This window comes from Heteronotia binoei, chromosome 8 (assembly GCF_032191835.1).
Source record: "Heteronotia binoei isolate CCM8104 ecotype False Entrance Well chromosome 8, APGP_CSIRO_Hbin_v1, whole genome shotgun sequence".
Taxonomy (NCBI): domain Eukaryota; kingdom Metazoa; phylum Chordata; class Lepidosauria; order Squamata; family Gekkonidae; genus Heteronotia; species Heteronotia binoei.
In genome coordinates, this window is record NC_083230.1 from 109740284 (window position 1) to 109759385 (window position 19102).

At 45.4% G+C, this 19102-nt stretch overlaps 1 protein-coding gene across 6 annotated transcripts in view; it reads left to right on the forward strand.

Annotated features, from left to right (window-relative positions):
• LMO3 (LIM domain only 3) overlaps positions 1-19102 on the forward strand; it is a 322118-nt gene that overhangs the window by 188818 nt on the left and 114198 nt on the right. For 5 of the 6 annotated variants that reach the window (XM_060245867.1, XM_060245870.1, XM_060245871.1 and 2 more), the window contains exon 2: positions 9516-9729. In XM_060245867.1, the coding sequence (XP_060101850.1) occupies positions 9524-9729 (206 nt within the window). In that variant the 5' untranslated portion in view covers positions 9516-9523. Of the gene's footprint in view, positions 1-9513; positions 9730-19102 lie in introns of all 6 variants that reach the window. The other variant, XM_060245868.1, reaches the window with a different exon arrangement.

Consider the following 19102-nt stretch of genomic DNA (forward strand, 5'->3'; position numbering starts at 1 on the left):
GATGTTACCCTATATGAAGACCCATCAATAGAGTTTTTGCTCTTAGGTACTTAATATTTTAGCAGGTTCTAGCTGCCTACAGCTGATTCCGCCTCGGCAATGGTTGAAAAAGAGATCTTGGCTGTTCCCAGACTTATCAGTGGGTGGGAAAACTTTTTTTGTAGGAGGCTCTTGACTAGAATCTATTTTTTTTTCTTCTCCTCCTTTGCTCTGACAGATGCCAATCTGACCTTTTCCAGAGCTCATCTATTTTTCCAAGCCTTTTTTTCCTGAGGAATGGGAACAGTCGATGTGCCTCACATTTGAAATCAGGATAGAACCTCTTTTTGGATACACTATCTCACATTTGTCTGTAAGTAATTGAGATGTTTAGGATGGGATGAATCCTAAGTAAGCCAGTATTGCTTTATGGTCAGAGGGGTTATCTGGGGCAAGGGTGGCCAAATTTCCTTAACACAAGAGCCACATAGAATAGAATCATATAGTTGGAAGTGACCTCCAGGGTCATCTAGTCCAAGGCCCCCCCCCCCCCCCGCCCTGTACAATGCAGGAAACCCACAAATACCTCCCCCTAAATTAACAGGATCTTCATCGCTGTCAGATGGCCATCTAGCCTCTGTTTAAAAACCTCCAAGGAAGGAGAGCCCACCACCTCCCCAGGAAGCCTGTTCCACTGAGGAATCGCTCTAATGGTCAGGAAGTTCTCCCTAATGTTGAGCCAGAAACTCTTTTGATTTAATTTCAACCCATTGGTTCTGGTCCTACCTTCCGGGGCCACAGAAAACAATTCTACGCCATCCTCTATATTGGGTGGCCAACGGTAGCTCTCCAGATGTTTTTTTTGCCTACAACTCACATCACCCCCAGCCAGCATGGCCAATGGCTGGGGGTGATGGGAGTTGTAGGCAAAAACATCTGGAGAGCTACCGTTGGCCCACCCCTGCTCTGTATGGCAGCCCTTCAAGTACTTGAAGATGGTGATCATGTCACCTCTCAGCCGCCTCCTCTCCAGGCTAAACATCCCCAGCTCTTTCAGCCTTTCCTCATAGGACTTGGTCTCTAGACCCCTCACCATCTTCGTCACCCTCCTGTGGACCTGTTCCAGCTTGTCTATATCCTTCTTAAAATGTGGTGCCCAAAACTGAACACAGTACTCCAGGTGAGGTCTTACTAGAGCAGAGTAAAGCGATACCATCACATCACGTGATCTGGACACGATACTTTTGCATTTCCAAAATTGAATTTGCCTTTTTAACCTCAGATGTTTGAGAGCTGCGAGACATGAATATCAGATGTTGGAAGGAAGGAAAATAGATGAGGAAGGAGGTGGAGGTGGAAAGAAAGCAACTTTAAATGCATTCCCCGAACCGTTGGCTGGCTTGGTTTGGAGAAATGATTTAAAGAGGCAAATGCCTTCTCCAAGCCAGCCAAATGGTGGTAGGGGCTTCGAGAGCCACACAATATGTGTGAAAGAGCCCCATGTGGCTCCTGAGCCGCAGTTTGGCCACCCCTAGTCTGGGGATAGAGTCACTTGGGTGAAAACCTCCCTTGGCCATGAATCTTAATGGGATGTCTTGGGCCAGTTGCTCTCCCCTCTCCATTTTTCTTACCTCGCAGGGACCGAAGAACACGTGTACTGACACTAAGATCCTTGGAGGGAGGGTGGGATAGACATGTCAGGGACTCGTGAGTTCTCATCAACCAATTCCTCACTAACAGTTGTTGCGCCCCCGGGCTTCTGCTTTCTCTGACTCAAGCGATCAGTTCCCCACCAGTTGCTGCGCAGGCACATTTTGATCTGCAGCTCCCTGCAGTTTCCCTTGTGGCTTCTTGCTCTTGTTTTTTGGAGATCCAGAAGCCACGAGGGAAATTGGAGGGGCCACAGATCAAAACGCATCCATGCAGCAACTGTTGGGGAATTGACGGCTTGAGGTGGGAGAAGAAGAAGCCTTGGGGTTGGAGCAACTGCTAGTGAGGAATCGGTCATAGTTTTCAGAAGGTAGCCGTGTTTGGTCTGCAGTAGAACAGTGAGATTGAGACCCACTGCCCTAAAGCTTTTCTCCTGTGCTCTAATCTCTCTGATCACATTGTACGTTGTACTTTGTATCCTGAGTGGCTTCTTTACAACACTCGTCCCACTTTCTGATTGGGATATAATTACTCTGGGATCTCCATTCCAACTTGTGTCTAATGAAGGGAGTTTTGACTCTCGAAAGTGCATATGCTCTGTTAATCTCTAAGGTGCTACTAGGCTCAAATCTATGAGTTTTTATCTGAAGTTAAAAACTTTACCCACATAAAATAGCTACACTTGTACATGCGTTTGTTGTCTTGAGCATGAGTCCTCAAATTTTCAGTCGGCTTTTCCAGCAAGCGTAACTTAGGTTGCAATTTAAATTTTCACTTATGTGTTAAATAAAATAATGAAAGTAGACTTCCTTAAACTTCATGACACTCTTTAAGAGTCCCCCCCTCCCCCCAAAACGGATTTCTCACTGCATTTGTTTGAATACCTGTGTTTTGTTGCTCTCCTCCCTCTTGTTCCCCAACCCCCTGTTTAAATTCCAGTTTGGAGCAAGGAAGAAATGTCTTTGTTGAGAAAGCCTTTAGTTTACAGATGCTGGTGCTATAATAATTGGTTCTGTTGTATATAGTGTCATCAAAAATTTGTGTTCTGATACATGCCATAGACCCTCTTGCACTTTTTGACAAATTAATGGAATTCACTGGCCTACAGCCCATGTTTTCTCAGTGAAACCCCCTTGTAACATTCATAAAACCATGGCAAGTTAGTACTTCCATGAGGATAGATCAAGATGGGTCGCTGTATTAGTCTTTCTGTGGCTGTAGAAAAGAGCCAGGAGTCCAGGCACTGTAAAGACTAACAAAATTTGTGGCAGAGGATGAGCTTTCACGAAAGTTCATCCCCTTCCACAATTTCTGTTAGTCTTTAAGGTGCTACTGGACTCCTGCTCTTTTCTGCTGCCAGGGGGAGGGGACTAACCATGAGAATGGTGGTGGAGTGGCTCCAGAATTTCCTGGAGGACATGTCGTTCCTATACCCATTCCAGTCCAGCTTCCACCCTGGCCGTGGGACGGAGACAGTGCTAGTCTCCCTCGTGGACAGTCTCTGCAGACAGGTAGGTTGGTGCGGCATTCGACAGGGCTAATATATGTTGGGTCACTGCCTTGCTAACATAAGAGTTTCTGGGGTAACCTTGAAGTGGCTTACTTCATCTCTTCGAAGTCAGGGATAGAAGAAGATGATATTGGATTTATATCCTGCCAAATACTCTGATTTTCAGAGTCTCTGAGTGGTCACAATCTCCTCTACCTTTCCCCGCCCCACATACACAACAATGTGAGCAATGTTCCCTCTAAGCTGCAGAGTCTTGTGAGCAAAAATTCCATTTTGTAAGCTACTAGCATTAAAGTTGTGGGCTACTGGCATTCAAGTTGGGAACTACTGCACAAATTATTGTGCTTCTGGGGTCATCCTTCCTGAACTATGGCAAAAATGTATGAGCTGGAGGCTAAAAATCTGTGAGCTAACGCAGCTTAGAGGAAACACTACCTGTGAGGTAGGTGGGGCTGAGAGAACTCTTACAGCAGCTGCCCTTTCAAGGACAACTCCTGCGAGAGCTATGGCTGACCCAAGGCCATTCCAGCAGCTGCAAGTGGAGGAGTGGGGAATCAAACCCGGTTCTCTCAGATAAGAATCCGCACACTTAACCAGGTGGTGCTAGAAAGAGGATGTCACCCCAACACCCTTGGTGTGCAGGGTTCCCCAAGGGGCAATCCTCTCTCCTATGCTGTTTAACATCTACAGGCACCCTCTCACCCAGTTGGTGTGGAGTTTCAGGCTGAGTTGTCATCAGTATGCTGCTGACACCCAGCTGTATCTGTGGATGTCCAGATTCCACCCCATCTAATTTGCCTGACCTGAGGTTGGGGCGCTATCTCCCACACTTAGTGCCATGCTAATAACACTAGTTAAGCAAAGAGGTTACTCGGTGAAAATATGGCAGAAAATGCACAAATATTCCGAGTAGCGCAAACAATATTCTGTTCACTAATGCATACACACAGTATTCTTATATCCACGAAATAAAGACGTAAACTTTTTAAAAAACACAGTACATCAGTAATTCATACAAAGCCTCTCCGTGACCAGCTGCAGAATTCGCAGGGCGGCTTTGCCCAAAAATGAAATAAGACTGTGGTCCCACCTAGCTAATAATCATTTGTAATATTTGAGAAACTGCACGCATTTATTTGCGTAAAAGATTTATGATTGAGGAAGGCGTGGCTGATACTGATCTCCTTGTCAAGCCATGGATTGGCTGAATTCTCCTTTGAGTCATCTTGGCAACGTTGAAGACTGCACCTTATGTATAGTCTAAGGACTATATGAGAGAAAATTGTGCATATTGGGACTTTGTATGAATTACTGATGTACTGTGTTTTTTAAAAAGTTCATGTCTTCATTTCTTGGAGATAAGAATACTGGGCGTATTAAATAGTGAATAGAATATCGTTCGTGCTACTCGGAATATTCGTGTATTTCATGCTATTAGCACTGGCACCAACAGTCAGGAGCTGGGTGTGCTCTTGGATGCCTCCTTATCTATGGAGGCCCGGGTTGCAAACAATGCACAGCAGGCGTTCTTCCAGCTTCAGCAAGTCAGGCGACTGGCTCCTTTCCTCTCTAGCCCTGACCAAGCCACAGTGATCTACATAATGGTTACCTTGAGGTTGGACTACTGTAACACTATGCAGGGCTGCTCTTGGAAGCTGACCCAGAAATTACAACTGGTCCAGAATATAGCAGCGCAGGTTCCCCAGTGACAGCACATATTTCACCAGCGCCTCACCAGCTACCCTGGCTCCAGGTGGAGTAGTGGATCCAAGGTTTTGGTTTTAACCTTTAAGGCCTTAAGTGGACTGAGACCAATGTACCTGTGGTATGCCCCGCAAGGAGATTTGTGCTCTAAGGCCCAACGTCTGCTGATGATCCCGGGCCCAAAAGATGTACAGCTGTCCTCAGCCAGAGCCAGGGCCTTTTTAGCCCGGGTTCCGGCCTGATGGAAGTTTCTACCTGGTTACACCCATGTCCTGTGGGACCTAATACCGTTCCACAGAGTGTGCAAAACAGATGTTCTGCCAGGCTTAGAGTTGAGGACAGCAACTACCTCTACTGTTCCTAGCCCACAGTCTGCCTCCTCAAGGAGAGAGAGAAGCAGAGAATATACGCCGTTGATGAGTTAGATGATTTTATTGATTTTATCCTATCATTGATTATTTATTCCAGGGGTGGCCAACAGTAGCTCTCCAGATGTTTTTGCCTACAACTCCCATCAGCCTCAGCCATTGGCCATTCTGGCAAAAAATCTGGAGAGCTACCGTTGGCCACCCCTGATTCTACAGTGGTTTTTTTTTCTGTTGCATGTTTTTAACAATGATGCATACCACTCCGAGCTGTTTGGGGGGAGGGTGGTATAGTAATAATAATCAGGGTCTTTTTTTTGAGCAGGATCGCACAGGAATTAGGGAGGGACAGTGGCTCAGTGGTAGAGCATCTGCTTGGGAAGCAGAAGGTCCCAGGTTCAATCCCTGGCATCTCCAAAAAGGTCCAGGCAAATAGGTGTGAAAAGCCTCAGCTTGAGACCCTGGAGAGCCGCTGCCAGTCAGAGAAGACAATACTGACTTTGATGGACCAAGGGTCTGATTCAGTATAAGGCAGCTTCATATGTTCATATGAATGCAGTTCCGGCTGGCTTGGTGTTGGTGTGGCCTAATATGCAAATGAGTTCCTGCTGGGCTTCTACAAAAAAGCCCTGTGTGGAACAATAGTGATGTCAGGGGGTGTGGCCTAATGCAATTGAGTTCCTGCTGGGCTGCTTCTACAAAAAGGCCCTGTGTGAAATGATGGTGACGTCAGTGGGTGTGGCTTAATATGCAATTGAGTTCCCACTGGGTTTTTTTCTACAAAAAAGCTGTGTGAAATAGTGATGCCTGGGGTGGGTGACCTGATATGGAAATGAGTTCTGGGCTTTTCCTACAAAAATATGGTATGTGAAACAATGGCGATCTCAGGGATGTGGCCTAATATGCAAATGAGTTCCTGCTGGGCTTTTTCTACAATAATAATAATATGCCAGCCAGCTCCTCCAGTCTGTCTTTACAGCAAAATTGTGAGTTGCAAGACTCCATGGGTAATATGTGGGGGGAATTGCACTGAGCTGGGGTTGGGAAAGGCATGCCGTTTCAAGACTCTGTGCTTTGCAGGGAGCTAACCTTTAGTATCTGTGCCAAGCTTGACTCTTTTTAATAGAGTGTCTGCGTCTTTGTTCTTTAAAAACTGGGACACAATATGCCCTGCTGTCTACTTAGCCAGAGCGGCAACAATGAGTTCCAGACCTTGGCCTCTTGTCTTGTACTCCTTCTTCCTTTCCCGGTTCTCCAGTCAGTTAAAATATATATATCCCACCTTTTGAAAAGTTCAAGGCATGCAACCAATCATATAAAGCACTAAAACAATTCAAGAGCGGTAAGCTGTAAGTTCTCTGTGGTGGCACTGTCCATTTACTCCAGTGCACGCAACCTCTTTGACCCCAAATTGTCAACCTGAGGACCCTACGAATGACCCAGGTGAGCCTGATCTCATCAGGCCTCAGAAGCTAAGTAGGGTTGGCCCTGATTAGTGTTTTGGTGGGAGACCACCAAAGAGGTCCAGGGTCACTAAGCAGACGTTGGCAATGGCAAGCCACCTCTGTTTGTCTCTTGACCCTGTGGGTCTCCATAAGTTGGTTGCAGTTTTACAGCCCAGGGGTGGCCAAACTGTGGCTCAGGATCCACATGTGGCTCTTGAAGCCCCCACTGCCCTGTTCAGGGCCAGATCTGGGGGGCGGGCAAGAGGGGTGTCTGCCCCCGGCACCGTCGGTGTTTGTGTGCCAAATTGGCCACCCCACCCATGCTTTTCTCCTCCATGGGGAGGAGAAAGTGAGGGTATCCTAGTGGTGTTTGCACCATCCTCAGAGCCAAGAACGGCACAGATGCCACGGTGCCACCCCCACACCCTTTTTCTTCCAGGATCTGTGCACAGACCCTGGAAGGAAAAAAGGGTCGGGCGCCTGTGGGGGGCAGACTGGGGCTTTGTTGTGGAGATACCTTGCCTGGGACAGCAGGCACACACCCTCATACATCATTTTTTTTTTAGTGGGGGTGCCATTTTTTAGTTTTGCCCCCGCTCAAAAACTTGATAGATCCGGCCCTGACCCCTTTGACTGGCTTGGAGAATGTGTTTAAAGATAAAGTGGCTTTCTTTCCACTTCTCCCTCCCTTCCTTCCTGTTTGGTATGATGGAACAGCTGTCCACCTGCTTAAGAGCCTGTGGTTGTCCTGCTGGAACGCTGTGTATCTTGGCTTCTGCTTTGGCCCCCTTCTGTCCTTTCATTCCAGAAGATATCATCTAACTTTGTCTCTCATCTCCCCCTTTTCCTTCACCCAGTCAGTAGCTTCCATCTTCCAGAGAGCACAAGCAAAATTTTAGCCCACAGGAGGCATGTGCCAGTCGAGAATATCAACCAAATTAAGACTTTCTTCTGTTTATATCAGGGCTTTTTTTGTAGCAGGAACTCCTTTGCTTATTAAACTACACCTTCCTGATGTAGCCATTCCTCCAAGAGCTTACAAAAAAAGAGCCCTGTAAGTTCCAGGAGGATTGGCTACATCAGGGGAGTGTAGCCTAATATGCAAAGGAGCTCCTGTTAAAAAAAAAAAAAGCCCTGGCTTATATATTATAGAAACCAGAGAGCCCTCTTTGTGCAGTAATTAGACAGGAGTGGAAACGCAGTGACCATGAGTGTGATCCTCTTCGGCAAACGTGTTGGTTAAATCCTCTGGTTGGAAAATGTCCCTTGTCTGTTAGATTATTTGCTGTGATCAGGTGCCCAAATAGTGGTAACCTCCACAGATTGCTGAGATATATTTTAGAGAACTGCCTTTAGTACAGTAAGCAATGGGTGTTGTACAGTTTGGAATTTGACTAGTTAGGTTCTCTCCCAAACGCACACACAGAAGTCCCCAGAAAATTAGTAGACTTAAGCTTAACTGTTAGGTTTCGCGTTATTAATTCTGTAGATATTTTTCAGTAGATGAGGGGCCTTGGGGAGCCAAGCCTGCTTGTTAAAAGAAATAAAAGCTATGCTTCTTAATTACAGCCATCCTTCCCCTGACTTAAATCTTTCCCCGTTACAAAATATTGCTTCTGATTTGTTTGCAAGAGATTTGAGTGCGTTGTATATTATTTCACCATTTTCTTGTTGGCTGCAGTTTCATATACGAGTGTTAGACTGAAGATGGCAAACGGTCTAGAAGGAATTTTTAGATCAGGAGCATACTGAAGGTGGTATAGACTTTTAATGCGTTTGCAAGCTGTGCTTGTGTGGTTCACGCATCACTTCTGAAGAGAACTTACAGCTTGGGGAGAGCCAGTTTCGTGTAGTGCTTAAGTGCGCGGACTCTTAACTGGGAGAACCAGGTTTGATTCCCCACTCCTCCATTTGCAGCTGCTGGAATGGCCTTGGGTCAGCCAGAGCTCTGGCAGAGGTTGTCCTTGAAAGGGCAGCTGCTGCGAGAGCCCTCTCAACCCCACCCACCCAACAGGGTGTCTGTTGTGCAGGGAGAAGATATAGGAGATTGTAAGCTGTTCTGAGACTCTAATTCAGAGTAAAGGGTGGGGTATAAATCTGCAGTCTTCTTCTTCTTCTTGGGAAAAGCAGAAGTCTGAGCAGTTCTTTAGGGTTTCCATCCAAATTCTGCTTTAGATGAAGTCCAGGGCAGACTGGGGGAAGCATATGGGGAGTTTTGAGGGAAGCTTGAAAGGGTTTTTCTTTTGGGGGGGGGGAGTGTTTTTAAAGAAGTCTGTTAAATAACACCCCTCTCATGAAGCTACATCAAAGCAGGTTGGTAATCAAGCTGTGGTATTGGGTGGTCTCCCCCTTCCATGTACTGTCCCAGTTTGGTGTAGTGGTTAAGTGTGTGGACTCTTACCTGGGAGAATCGGGTTTGATTCCCCACTCCTCCACTTGCAGCTGCTGGAATGGCCTTGGGTCAGCCATAGCTCTCGCAGGAGTTGTCCTTGAAAGGGCGGCTTCTGTGAGAGCTCTTGCAGCCCTACCCACCTCACAGGGTGTCTGTTGTTGGGGAAGAAGATAAAGGAGATTATAAGCCACTTCTGAGACACTGATTCAGAGAGAAGGGTGGGGTATAAATCTGCGGTCTTCGAGAGTCCATGGCGAGCGACGAAGGTGTGCAGGGTGGCACAGATTTGGCCAACAACACCCCCCCTCCCTTTAAACAAGGTGGATTTGTAGCTTCTGCCGAAATCTTGAAGACTTTTCTGGGAAGAGAGGCTTCGACAAGACCAAGGAAGATTTCTCTGGGGGGGGGGGGGGATGTCCTGCAGGCTGCGAACTGACTTTCTTTCTTTCCTTCCTCCCTTCTCGCTGCAGGTATACAAATGCTCTCAGTTCAGCCAGACACCAAGCCGAAAGGTTGTGCTGGCTGCAACCGTAAGATCAAAGACAGGTATCTTCTAAAGGCCCTGGACAAGTACTGGCATGAGGACTGCCTGAAGTGCGCCTGCTGTGACTGCCGGTTGGGAGAGGTGGGCTCGACCTTGTACACCAAAGCCAACCTTATCCTGTGTCGCAGAGACTACCTGAGGTAGGAGCATATCTCCCCTTTGCGTGCCTTTAGCAGTACAAAACACTGCTGGCTTCCTTGGCGCTCTGCTCTTCTGCAATGTGCTGCATAACCCACACAAGACAGGCCATATGTGACTGTTGCCACGGATACCCTGCCGCATGAGTATGGCAGGCATGCAGATTGTATTGTTGGGTGCGGGGTGGGGGGAAGAGTACATAATCCAGAAACAGGTTCTCTACTCTTTTGTCCGTATCGTAATAAACACTCATGTTCTTTTCCACTTGTGCTGAGTTTAGAGAATTTTTTGTGGGACTGTTCCTTGCGTTCTTGCTGCACTCTGCAGGTGGAGGAGATGGGCTGGGATTGGAAACGACTTGACTGGCAGGTTCTTGTCTTTGGATAGGGGTTTTGTAGACCTGACTATTGCACGGTATTGCCAATTGTTGGATCGCATCACTTCATACCTCAGGCAGGGGATTGCGAAACCAAATACTCCCCCACAGGACGTTTTTTTGTAGCAAGAGCTCCTTTGCATATTAGGCCACACACCCCTGATGTAGGCAATCCTCCAAGAGCTTACAGTAGGCCCTGTCAGAAGAGCCCTGTAAGTTTTTGGAGGATTGGCTATATCAGAGGGGTGTGGCCTAATATGCAAAAGAGCCCTGCTCCCCCAAGAACAAAAAAAGAAATCCTATTACGCCTTTTGATAAGAAAGCACTTGCTTGTCTATTAAATAAATATATATATATATATATATATATATATATATATATATATATATATATATATATATATATATATATATATATATATATATATATATTTAAAAGAAAGAAAATAATAATAATACTTTTTATTTGTATCCCGCCCTCCCCGCCAGGGCAGGCTCAGGGCAGCTCACAACATATGAATATAATATACAATAAAACCATACATAATAAATACAGTTACAATTATAAAATCAGCATTAAAACATTAGCAACTTACATTAAAATTAACATTGTGGTGCTATAACTTAGGTCTTTAGTAAAATTCAGTGACTAAAATATGCCCAGCGAGACTTTCTTGACTCGGCATTAGGTGAAGGCTATTTTGAAGAGGTAGGTCTTACAGGCCCTGCGGAATTGGTCTAAACATCGCAGGGCCCGTACCTCCTCCGGGAGTATGCTACTTGTATGCTACAGGAGCAAGAGAAGGCTTAGAACTCTTACTCCCCTCTTGTTATAGATATGCTTTTTTTCTGCCGGAGCCCACAGGAGTGGAGCTTCGCCTGGGCTGGCCAGGGCTCCGGCTGGCCCGACGCGCCATGCGGCAACCTTGTGTTCCCAAGCCAGGTGGTGTGGCCTAATGCGCAAATGGGCTTTTTCTATAAAAAAAGCACTGACCGTTTTCGCACACTGCTCACCTCGGAGTCACGTCCCTCTTCACTGCGCAGCGTCTGGTCGGATTTCCCACCATCTGCGCCGGAGCAGCAGGAAGAGCCGCGGTTTCTCCGTCGCAAACGGAAACTGGGTTTTAGTGATTTCCATTTGCAACGCAGAAGCCGCGGCTCTTCCTGCTGTTTCGGCGCAGATGGTGGGAAATCCGACCAGACGCTGCGCAGTGAAGAGGGACGTGACACCGAGGTGATCTGTGTGGGAAAACGGTTACTGAATATACCCTTTTGGGGTCAAGATGCTACCAGTTTTGGTTAGGTGTGGGAGAAGCCATCTTGGCTGGCTTAAAAAATGTTTTTCTTGTATCTTTCACCTGATTTCTTGTAAGGAATATTACAGGAAATGCAAGTTTCCCTAGGCTAGCTAAATCAGCTATTCACCCTTAAGTAGCAGGTTTGTTGCGGCAGCTTCTAAGTATTTCCCACTTAGGTTGACTTGTTGGGACAAATAGAAACTATCATTTAACATTAAGAGCATTGGTGGGGTTCTCTTGAATTTATTTGTTGCTGTGCTGCCCTGCTGAGATTCTCTAGTTTTGCCTCCCCAACATGCATTGCTGAAACTTTTATAAGAAAAGTCCTTTGGATGGGGAGAGTGCACTCACCTTCTCAAGACAGGAACCTCATGAGGCTATATATCTTGGGTGCCTCCATACTTTTGGTGAATAGTCAGGGCCGGTGTTAGGGCTTGGCACGGTGGGTCACCAAGCTTGGCCGAAGACCCACCCTCAGCTGGAGATGCTTCGTCACCCTTTCTTTTCCCAGTGAAGCAAGCTGGATGCAAGAATATTGTGCCAGGCTGCCTCTTCCATAGATCACCCACAGGTGGCCCAGAGACCCATGCGACATTGCAGTGGCTTCCATGCTCTGTAGATCTGTCAGCATGGATTTAGCTAAGAAGAGTCAAGAAGCTTGTGGATCTCTGCTGCCTCTGCCAGCCGTCACAGTGGGAGAAGGAACTGCAGTTAGTTGGCAAGTGGTGATGATAGGTGAGGAGGGATTGTCAAAAGAGCTATGATGGAGGGACCCATCGACACTTTGTACTGGCCCAAGGGTGTAGCCAGTCCCTCCTGAGGATTGTGGTTTGTTGTTGTTGTTCAGTCGCACAGTCGAGCTCGACTCTTTGCGACCCCATGGACAAAGTCATGCCAGGCCTTCCTCTCTTCCGCCATCCTTCGAAGGCTGCTCAAATTCGTGTTTGTTACATCAGTAACGCTGTCCAGCCATCTCATCTTTTGCCGTCCCCTTCTTCTTTTGCCTTCTGTCTTTCCCGGCATCAGGATCCTTCTCCAGGGAGTACTAGGAGTTTCTGAAATAATTCCCAGTATCTGAAGCAGCAGATTGGAATGACTTCCCATTTCTACTAATGGATTTCGTGGCTGTGGTCCTAGTATTAGTTGTGGTACAGATTATATTCCTTTACTTGAAGGAGGGGGAGAACAAATAATCTGAAACACCAGCAGTACTTAGTCTTGTTTGTCCTTGTATTACTTAACATTTTAAATATATATATATATATATCCCATCCTGCCCACAAGCAGACTCAGAGCGGCTTACAGCAGTTAAATACAGATAAAAAGCGATGCAATTTCCTAAACAAATTTATTCTACTGAACTATGGCTCCGCTTACTAGACTACTTGGAAAACAAAAACTTTATATCACTTGGGTGGTCACAAGTACAGAGATGGCTACAAAAATTGCTTTTGTAGGACACAAAATGTTATCCCTCTTTGTTACAAATGCATTTTGTCGGTGTAATACTTTGTACCTCTGTAACTCTACAGCGACTTTAAATTGTATTGACTGTTGTCTGTGTAATTCTCATCTCAACTTTAATAAAGTTATTTTTATTATTAAACAGATACAATAAATATAATACCAAAACCATAATAAAAATGAATTCATACAGGTTAAAACTTTAAGACTAGTAGATGGCAAAAAACGAAACCTCCATATCTGGTGTCGGTAAACACCTCCTTCATATGCTGGGCGTGAGATGATACATGATCTGCATTTTTACTTTATGTTGTAAAAACTAAGAATAAGCCAGGCAGATGTAAACTAATTCTGGCTTTTAAAAGTCTGTTTAAAAAATTGGACAACATCTTGTTGGAACGTGAGAGCCGGGGATCTAAAGAAGAAAACACCTGGAAATCGACTGAATTCCTCTTATCTGGGAAATATCTGTGGGTGAAGTATGAATCGGTGACTGATTCTGTGGAGTAGCCACAGAAAGCATACTAAAAGCCCCAGTTGCCTGCAGGGGTGGAATTTTAGCAGGAGCTCCTTTGCATATTAGGCCACGCACCCCTGATGTAGCCAGTCCTCCAAGAACTTACAAGGCTCTTTTTTGTAAGCTCTTGGAGGATTGGCTACATCAGGGGTGTGTGGCCTAATATGCGAAGGAGCTCCTGCTAGAATTCCACCCCTGATTGCCTGCCTCTGCGTAGCAACCTGAGAAGTTCAACCCTATGTAGCCTCCAAGATCTGATGCGATTGGGCTAGTCTGGGCTATCCAGGGCAGGACCATGATATTATAACTATCTATTGCCATGGTCTACTGGGTGGTGGAAAGTGCCCTCAACTCACAGTTGACTTATTATGATCCCATAAGGTTTTCAGGACAAGAGATGAGCAGAGGTGGTTTGCCATTGTCTGCCTCTGCATAGCAACCCTGGACTTCCTTGGTGGTCTCCCATCCCTTTATTAACCAGGACTGACATAAGAACATAAGAGAAGCCATGTTGGATCAGGCCAGTGGCCCATCCAGTCAAACACTCTGTGTCACAGTGGCCAATATATATGTGTGTGTGTATACAGACACACACACATACATATACACACACACACACATACATACATACATATATATATATATATATATATATATATCCATACTGTGGCTAATAGCCACTGATGGACTTCTCCATATTTTTATCCAATCCCCTCTTAAAGCTGGCTATGCTTGTAGCTGCCGCCACGTCCTGTGGCAGTGAATTCCACATGTTAATCACCCTTTGGGTGAAGAAGTACTTCCTTTTGTCCATTTTAGCTTTTGAGATCAGGCTAGCCTGAGAAATCCAGGTCTAATACTAAAGGTAAGGTGGCCCCCTGTGGAAGCACTGAGTCATTTCTGACCCATGGGGTGATGTCACATCACAATGTCTTTTTGATATGGGGTGGTTTGCCATTGCCTTTTTCAGTCTTCTACAGTTTACTTTATTTTACCTACCTTGGAAGGATGGGAGGCTGAATCGACCTTGAGCTGGCTTTCTTTGGGATTGAACTCAGGTTGTGAGCAGAGCTTGGACTGCAGTACAGCAGCTGACCACTTGGCACCATGGGGCTTTTAGGTCTAATATTACACCTGTGAAAAATTACTTACACTACTAGTGTGAGCTTCTAACATATGATCATTTTCAAGATGCCTGCCTTAGAACTTCCTATAAACTATGAGTTTAGTAACCTTTTTGAACACTATAATTCTGTAGATAAGCACAAGAGGAAGTCTGATTTTTCTCCCCTTCAGGAATCATCCACCAACAATTCTCCTACACTTGAGCTATAAGCTGTTGTCACTGTGCCCTTTCTCACCATAGCCTCCAATCCAAATGGCTGTTAATCCACACAGGTCCTGCAATCCCACGAATCTATTGCTGGACAGAGGAAACACAGCTAATGGATGGGTTGGTGGCTCAGTGGTAGAGCATCTGCTTGGTAAGCAGAAGGTCCCTGGTTCAATCCCAGGCATCTCCAACTAAAAAGGGTCCAGGCAAATAGGCGTGAAAATCCTCAACTTGAGACCCTGGAGAGCCGCTGCCAGTCTGAGTAGACAATACTGACTTTGATGGACGAGAGGGTCTGATTCAATATAAGGCAGCTTCAAATGTTTGTTTTGACAGCATCCAACCCATTGAGTGTTGCCTGGACTACGTTGTCAGAACGATGAGGTGTACATCCAAATCTTTTAACGTCAAAATGTTGACACTTGAATAGCAGAAGTATTTTCCAAATGTACAAAATATTTATTAATTAAATATGGAGAAGGATTTATTTATGTTAATTTCTATTCAGCCCTATCCCACAAGCAGGCTCAGGGGTGGAGGACAACAGAATTGAACAATAGCAATTAACGATAACAATTGGCAAATATAAACAATTGAAATGTAAAAGCAATAAAACTGTTAAAATGTTCCATTTCAGCTGTTAGGGAAACTAGTCAAACTATAATACAAATAAAAGCGGAATCGATGGTGCACAAATAGACTCGAGTGAAGATGGAATATTGCAACAAAGGAAGCCGGATTAGATGTATTATGGACGCCTGCTGCCTCACTCAAAGGCCTGGCGGAACAGCTCCGTTTTACAGGCCCTTCAAAAAGGTGGTAGGTCAGGTAGGGCCTGGATCTCTAGCAGGAGCATGTTCCTATTTTATTTATTTTTATTATTAAAATAAATTTTATTAAATAAAAATTTTTATTATAGAACGCTAGTCAAGGCAAGGCGGAAGTCCTCCGGGCTGGGGACAACCAGCAAATGGTGGTTAATTGAACGTAAAGTCCTTGGGGGGGGGGGTTGGTTTTGAAGGTGAGTTAGTTTTCTCTGTACCATACAGGTAGGCCCTTTGCTTGTCATAAGTACAGAAAGCTCCCCACTCACCTTTTCCCAGTTTTCTGAAAAATCCTTTTCAGAATCTGTGGCTGGAAATGTCCCCTCCCTCCTTTCCTCCATCCATCTATGAGTGCTTTTAATTTTCTGCTTTTTCTTGTGAATTTGTTTGTGGTATGCATGTGATGTTCATCTGTGTGCACTTGAGGGCGGGGGGACTGATTTATTGGTGCACAAACACTTAAATGTGTGCATCTTATGGGAAGTGGGAATCAATGCACGGAAATGGGGGGAAAGTCCAAACATAGAATTATGGAATCAATTGCATAAGGAAGAAGAAAAATTGAAGTGGGGATTTTCAGGCTGGAATAGCAAAGATTATAAACTTCAGATCCTGATTTAGGTAATTGTCGGCAATCCTGGCATTGAGGGCAGCATGTGTGTATTACGTGAGGCAAGATCAATCCATTCGTCAGTTTTAAAAATAAAAGTTACGTTAACCCTTTCTCATAGAACTAGAGACCAGGGGGAGGGGGGGAGAGAACCGTGTTTCATGGGAGTTGGATAAAGGTAGTCCCCTGTGCAAGCACCAATTGTCTCCGACTCTGGGGATGACGTCGCATCACGACGTTTTCACGGCAGACTTTTTATGGGGTGGTTTGCCGTTGCCTTCCCCAGTCATCTAAGCTTTCCTCCCAGCAAGCTGGGTACTCATTTTACCGACCTCTGAAGGATGGAAGGCTGAGTCAACCTTGAACCGGCTACCTGAACCCAGCTTCTGCCGGGATCGAACTCAGGTCGTGAGCAGAGAATTTGACCGCAGTACTGCAGCTTTACCACTTCGCCACGGGGTTCTAGCAGGTGCTTATTCAGTGGAGGAACAAGTTTGGTTCTGAGATATTCTGCAGAAGGCAAACCATACATATAACTAAGATGTGATAACAAAGCAGTTGGCTTGCTGTTGGCCAAATGAGTACAAAGGAAGGGCATGTTTTGGTGCTTGTTCTCTCCAGCAGATATCATATTGATTTAGAATACTGTCACACAGCTGGGCCTAGCAGGGCCTTCTACCGGCTGCCACCACTCTGGTAAGCCACAACAAAAAGAAAAAACTCTCCGTGTAAAATGCAATTTTAACTTCTTGAGAATAATAAGTATCAAAATACAAAATGAATATTATCAGTACATATCACCAAGTTAAAACCTCATACGTTACTCAATGCTCCTACTGCCCTTAGGTGGCCGAAGGCCCCTAAATTACATTCAGTCCAGTATTAAAAGTAGGTGGACCAGCGAAGAACCGGTCCATAAGAACATAAGAACATAAGAGAAGCCATGTTGGATCAGGCCAACGGCCCATCAAGTCCAACACTCTGTGTCACACAGTGGCAAAAAATGTTATATACACACATACACTGTGGCTAATAGCCACTGATGGACCTGTGCTCCATACACTGTGGCTAATAGCCACTGATGGACCTGTGCTCCATACACTGTGGCTAATAGCCACTGATGGACCTGTGCTCCATATTTTTATCTAAACCCCTCTTGAAGGTGGCTATACTTGTGGCCGCCACCACCTCCTGTGGCAGTGAATTCCACATGTTAATCACCCTTTGGGTGAAGAAGTACTTCCTTTTATCCGTCTTAACCTGTCTGCTCAGCAATTTCATCGAATGCCCACGAGTTCTTGTATTGTGAGAAAGGGAGAAAAGTACTTCTTTCTCTACTTTCTCCATTCCATGCATTATCTTGTAAACCTCTATCATGTCACCCCGCAGTCGACGTTTCTCCAAGCTAAAGAGTCCCAAGCGTTTCAACCTTTCTTCATAGGGAAAGTGCTCCAGCCCTTTAATCATTCTAGTTGCCCTTCTCTGCACCTTCTCTAAAGCTATAATATCCTTTTTGAGGTGCGGCGACCAGAACTGCACACAGTACTCCAAATGAGACCGCACCATCGATTTATACAGGGGCATTATGATACTGGCTGATTTGTTTTCAATTCCCTTCCTAATAATTCCCAGCATGGCATTGGCCTTTTTTATTGCAAACGCACACTGTCTTGACACTTTCAGTGAGTTATCTATCATGACCCCAAGATCTCTCTCTTGATCAGTCTCTGCCAGTTCACACCCCATCAACTTGTATTTGTAGCTGGGATTCTTAGCCCCAATGTGCATTACTTTGCACTTGGCCACATTGAACCGCATCTGCCACGTTGACGCCCACTCACCCAGCCTCAACAGATCCCTTTGGAGTTCCTCACAATCCTCTCTGGTTCTCACCACCCTGAACAATTTAGTGTCATCCGCAAACTTGGCCACTTCACTGCTCACTCCGAACTCTAAATCATTTATGAACAAGTTAAAAAGCATGGGACCCAGTACCGAGCCCTGCGGCACCCCACTACTTACCGTCCTCCACTGCGAAGACTGCCCATTTATACTCACTCTCTGCTTCCTATTACTCAGCCAGTTTTTGATCCACAAGAGGACCTGTCCTTTTACTCCATGATTCTCAAGCTTTCTAAGGAGCCTTTGATGAGGAACTTTATCAAAAGCTTTCTGGAAGTCAAGGTAAACAACATCTATCGGGTCTCCTTTGTCCACATGTTTGTTCACCCCCTCAAAGAAATGCAACAGGTTAGTGAGGCAAGATCTTCCCTTGCAGAACCCATGCTGAGTCTTCCTCAATAACCCGTGTTCATCAATGTGCCTACTCATTCTGTCCTTGATAATGGTTTCTACCAACTTTCCCGGTATTGAAGTCAGACTGACTGGCCTGTAGTTTCCCGGATCTCCTCTGGAACCTTTTTTAAAGATGGGGGTGACATTTGCTACCTTCCAGTCCTCAGGAATGGAGGCAGATTTCAATGAAAGATTACAGATTTTTGTTAGAAGATCCACAAGTTCAACTTTGAGTTCCTTCAGAACTCCGCTTTGCAAGCTGTTTCGGATATCAAATCCTTCTTCCAGGGACCATTCTTATGAGTACAGTACAGTTTTCCAGGTCCAGTAGTGCCAAAAGAATTCCTAGCTTTCTCTAATTAGCATGCGTAATAGCGGGAATGCCATAGTACTAACCTTATCAGCAACACAGGCATACCCCTGCATTGCTGATAAGGATAGTACTGACTATGGCATTCCCGCTATTACGCATGCTAATTAGAGAAAGCTAGGAATTCTTTTGGCACTACTGGACCTGGAAAACTGTACTATACTCATAAGAATGGTCCCTGGAAGAAGGATTTGAGATACGAAACGGCTTGCAAAGCGGACCGGTTCTTCGTTGGACCGCCTACTTTAAATACTGGACTGAATGTAATTTAGTGGCCTTCGGCCACATA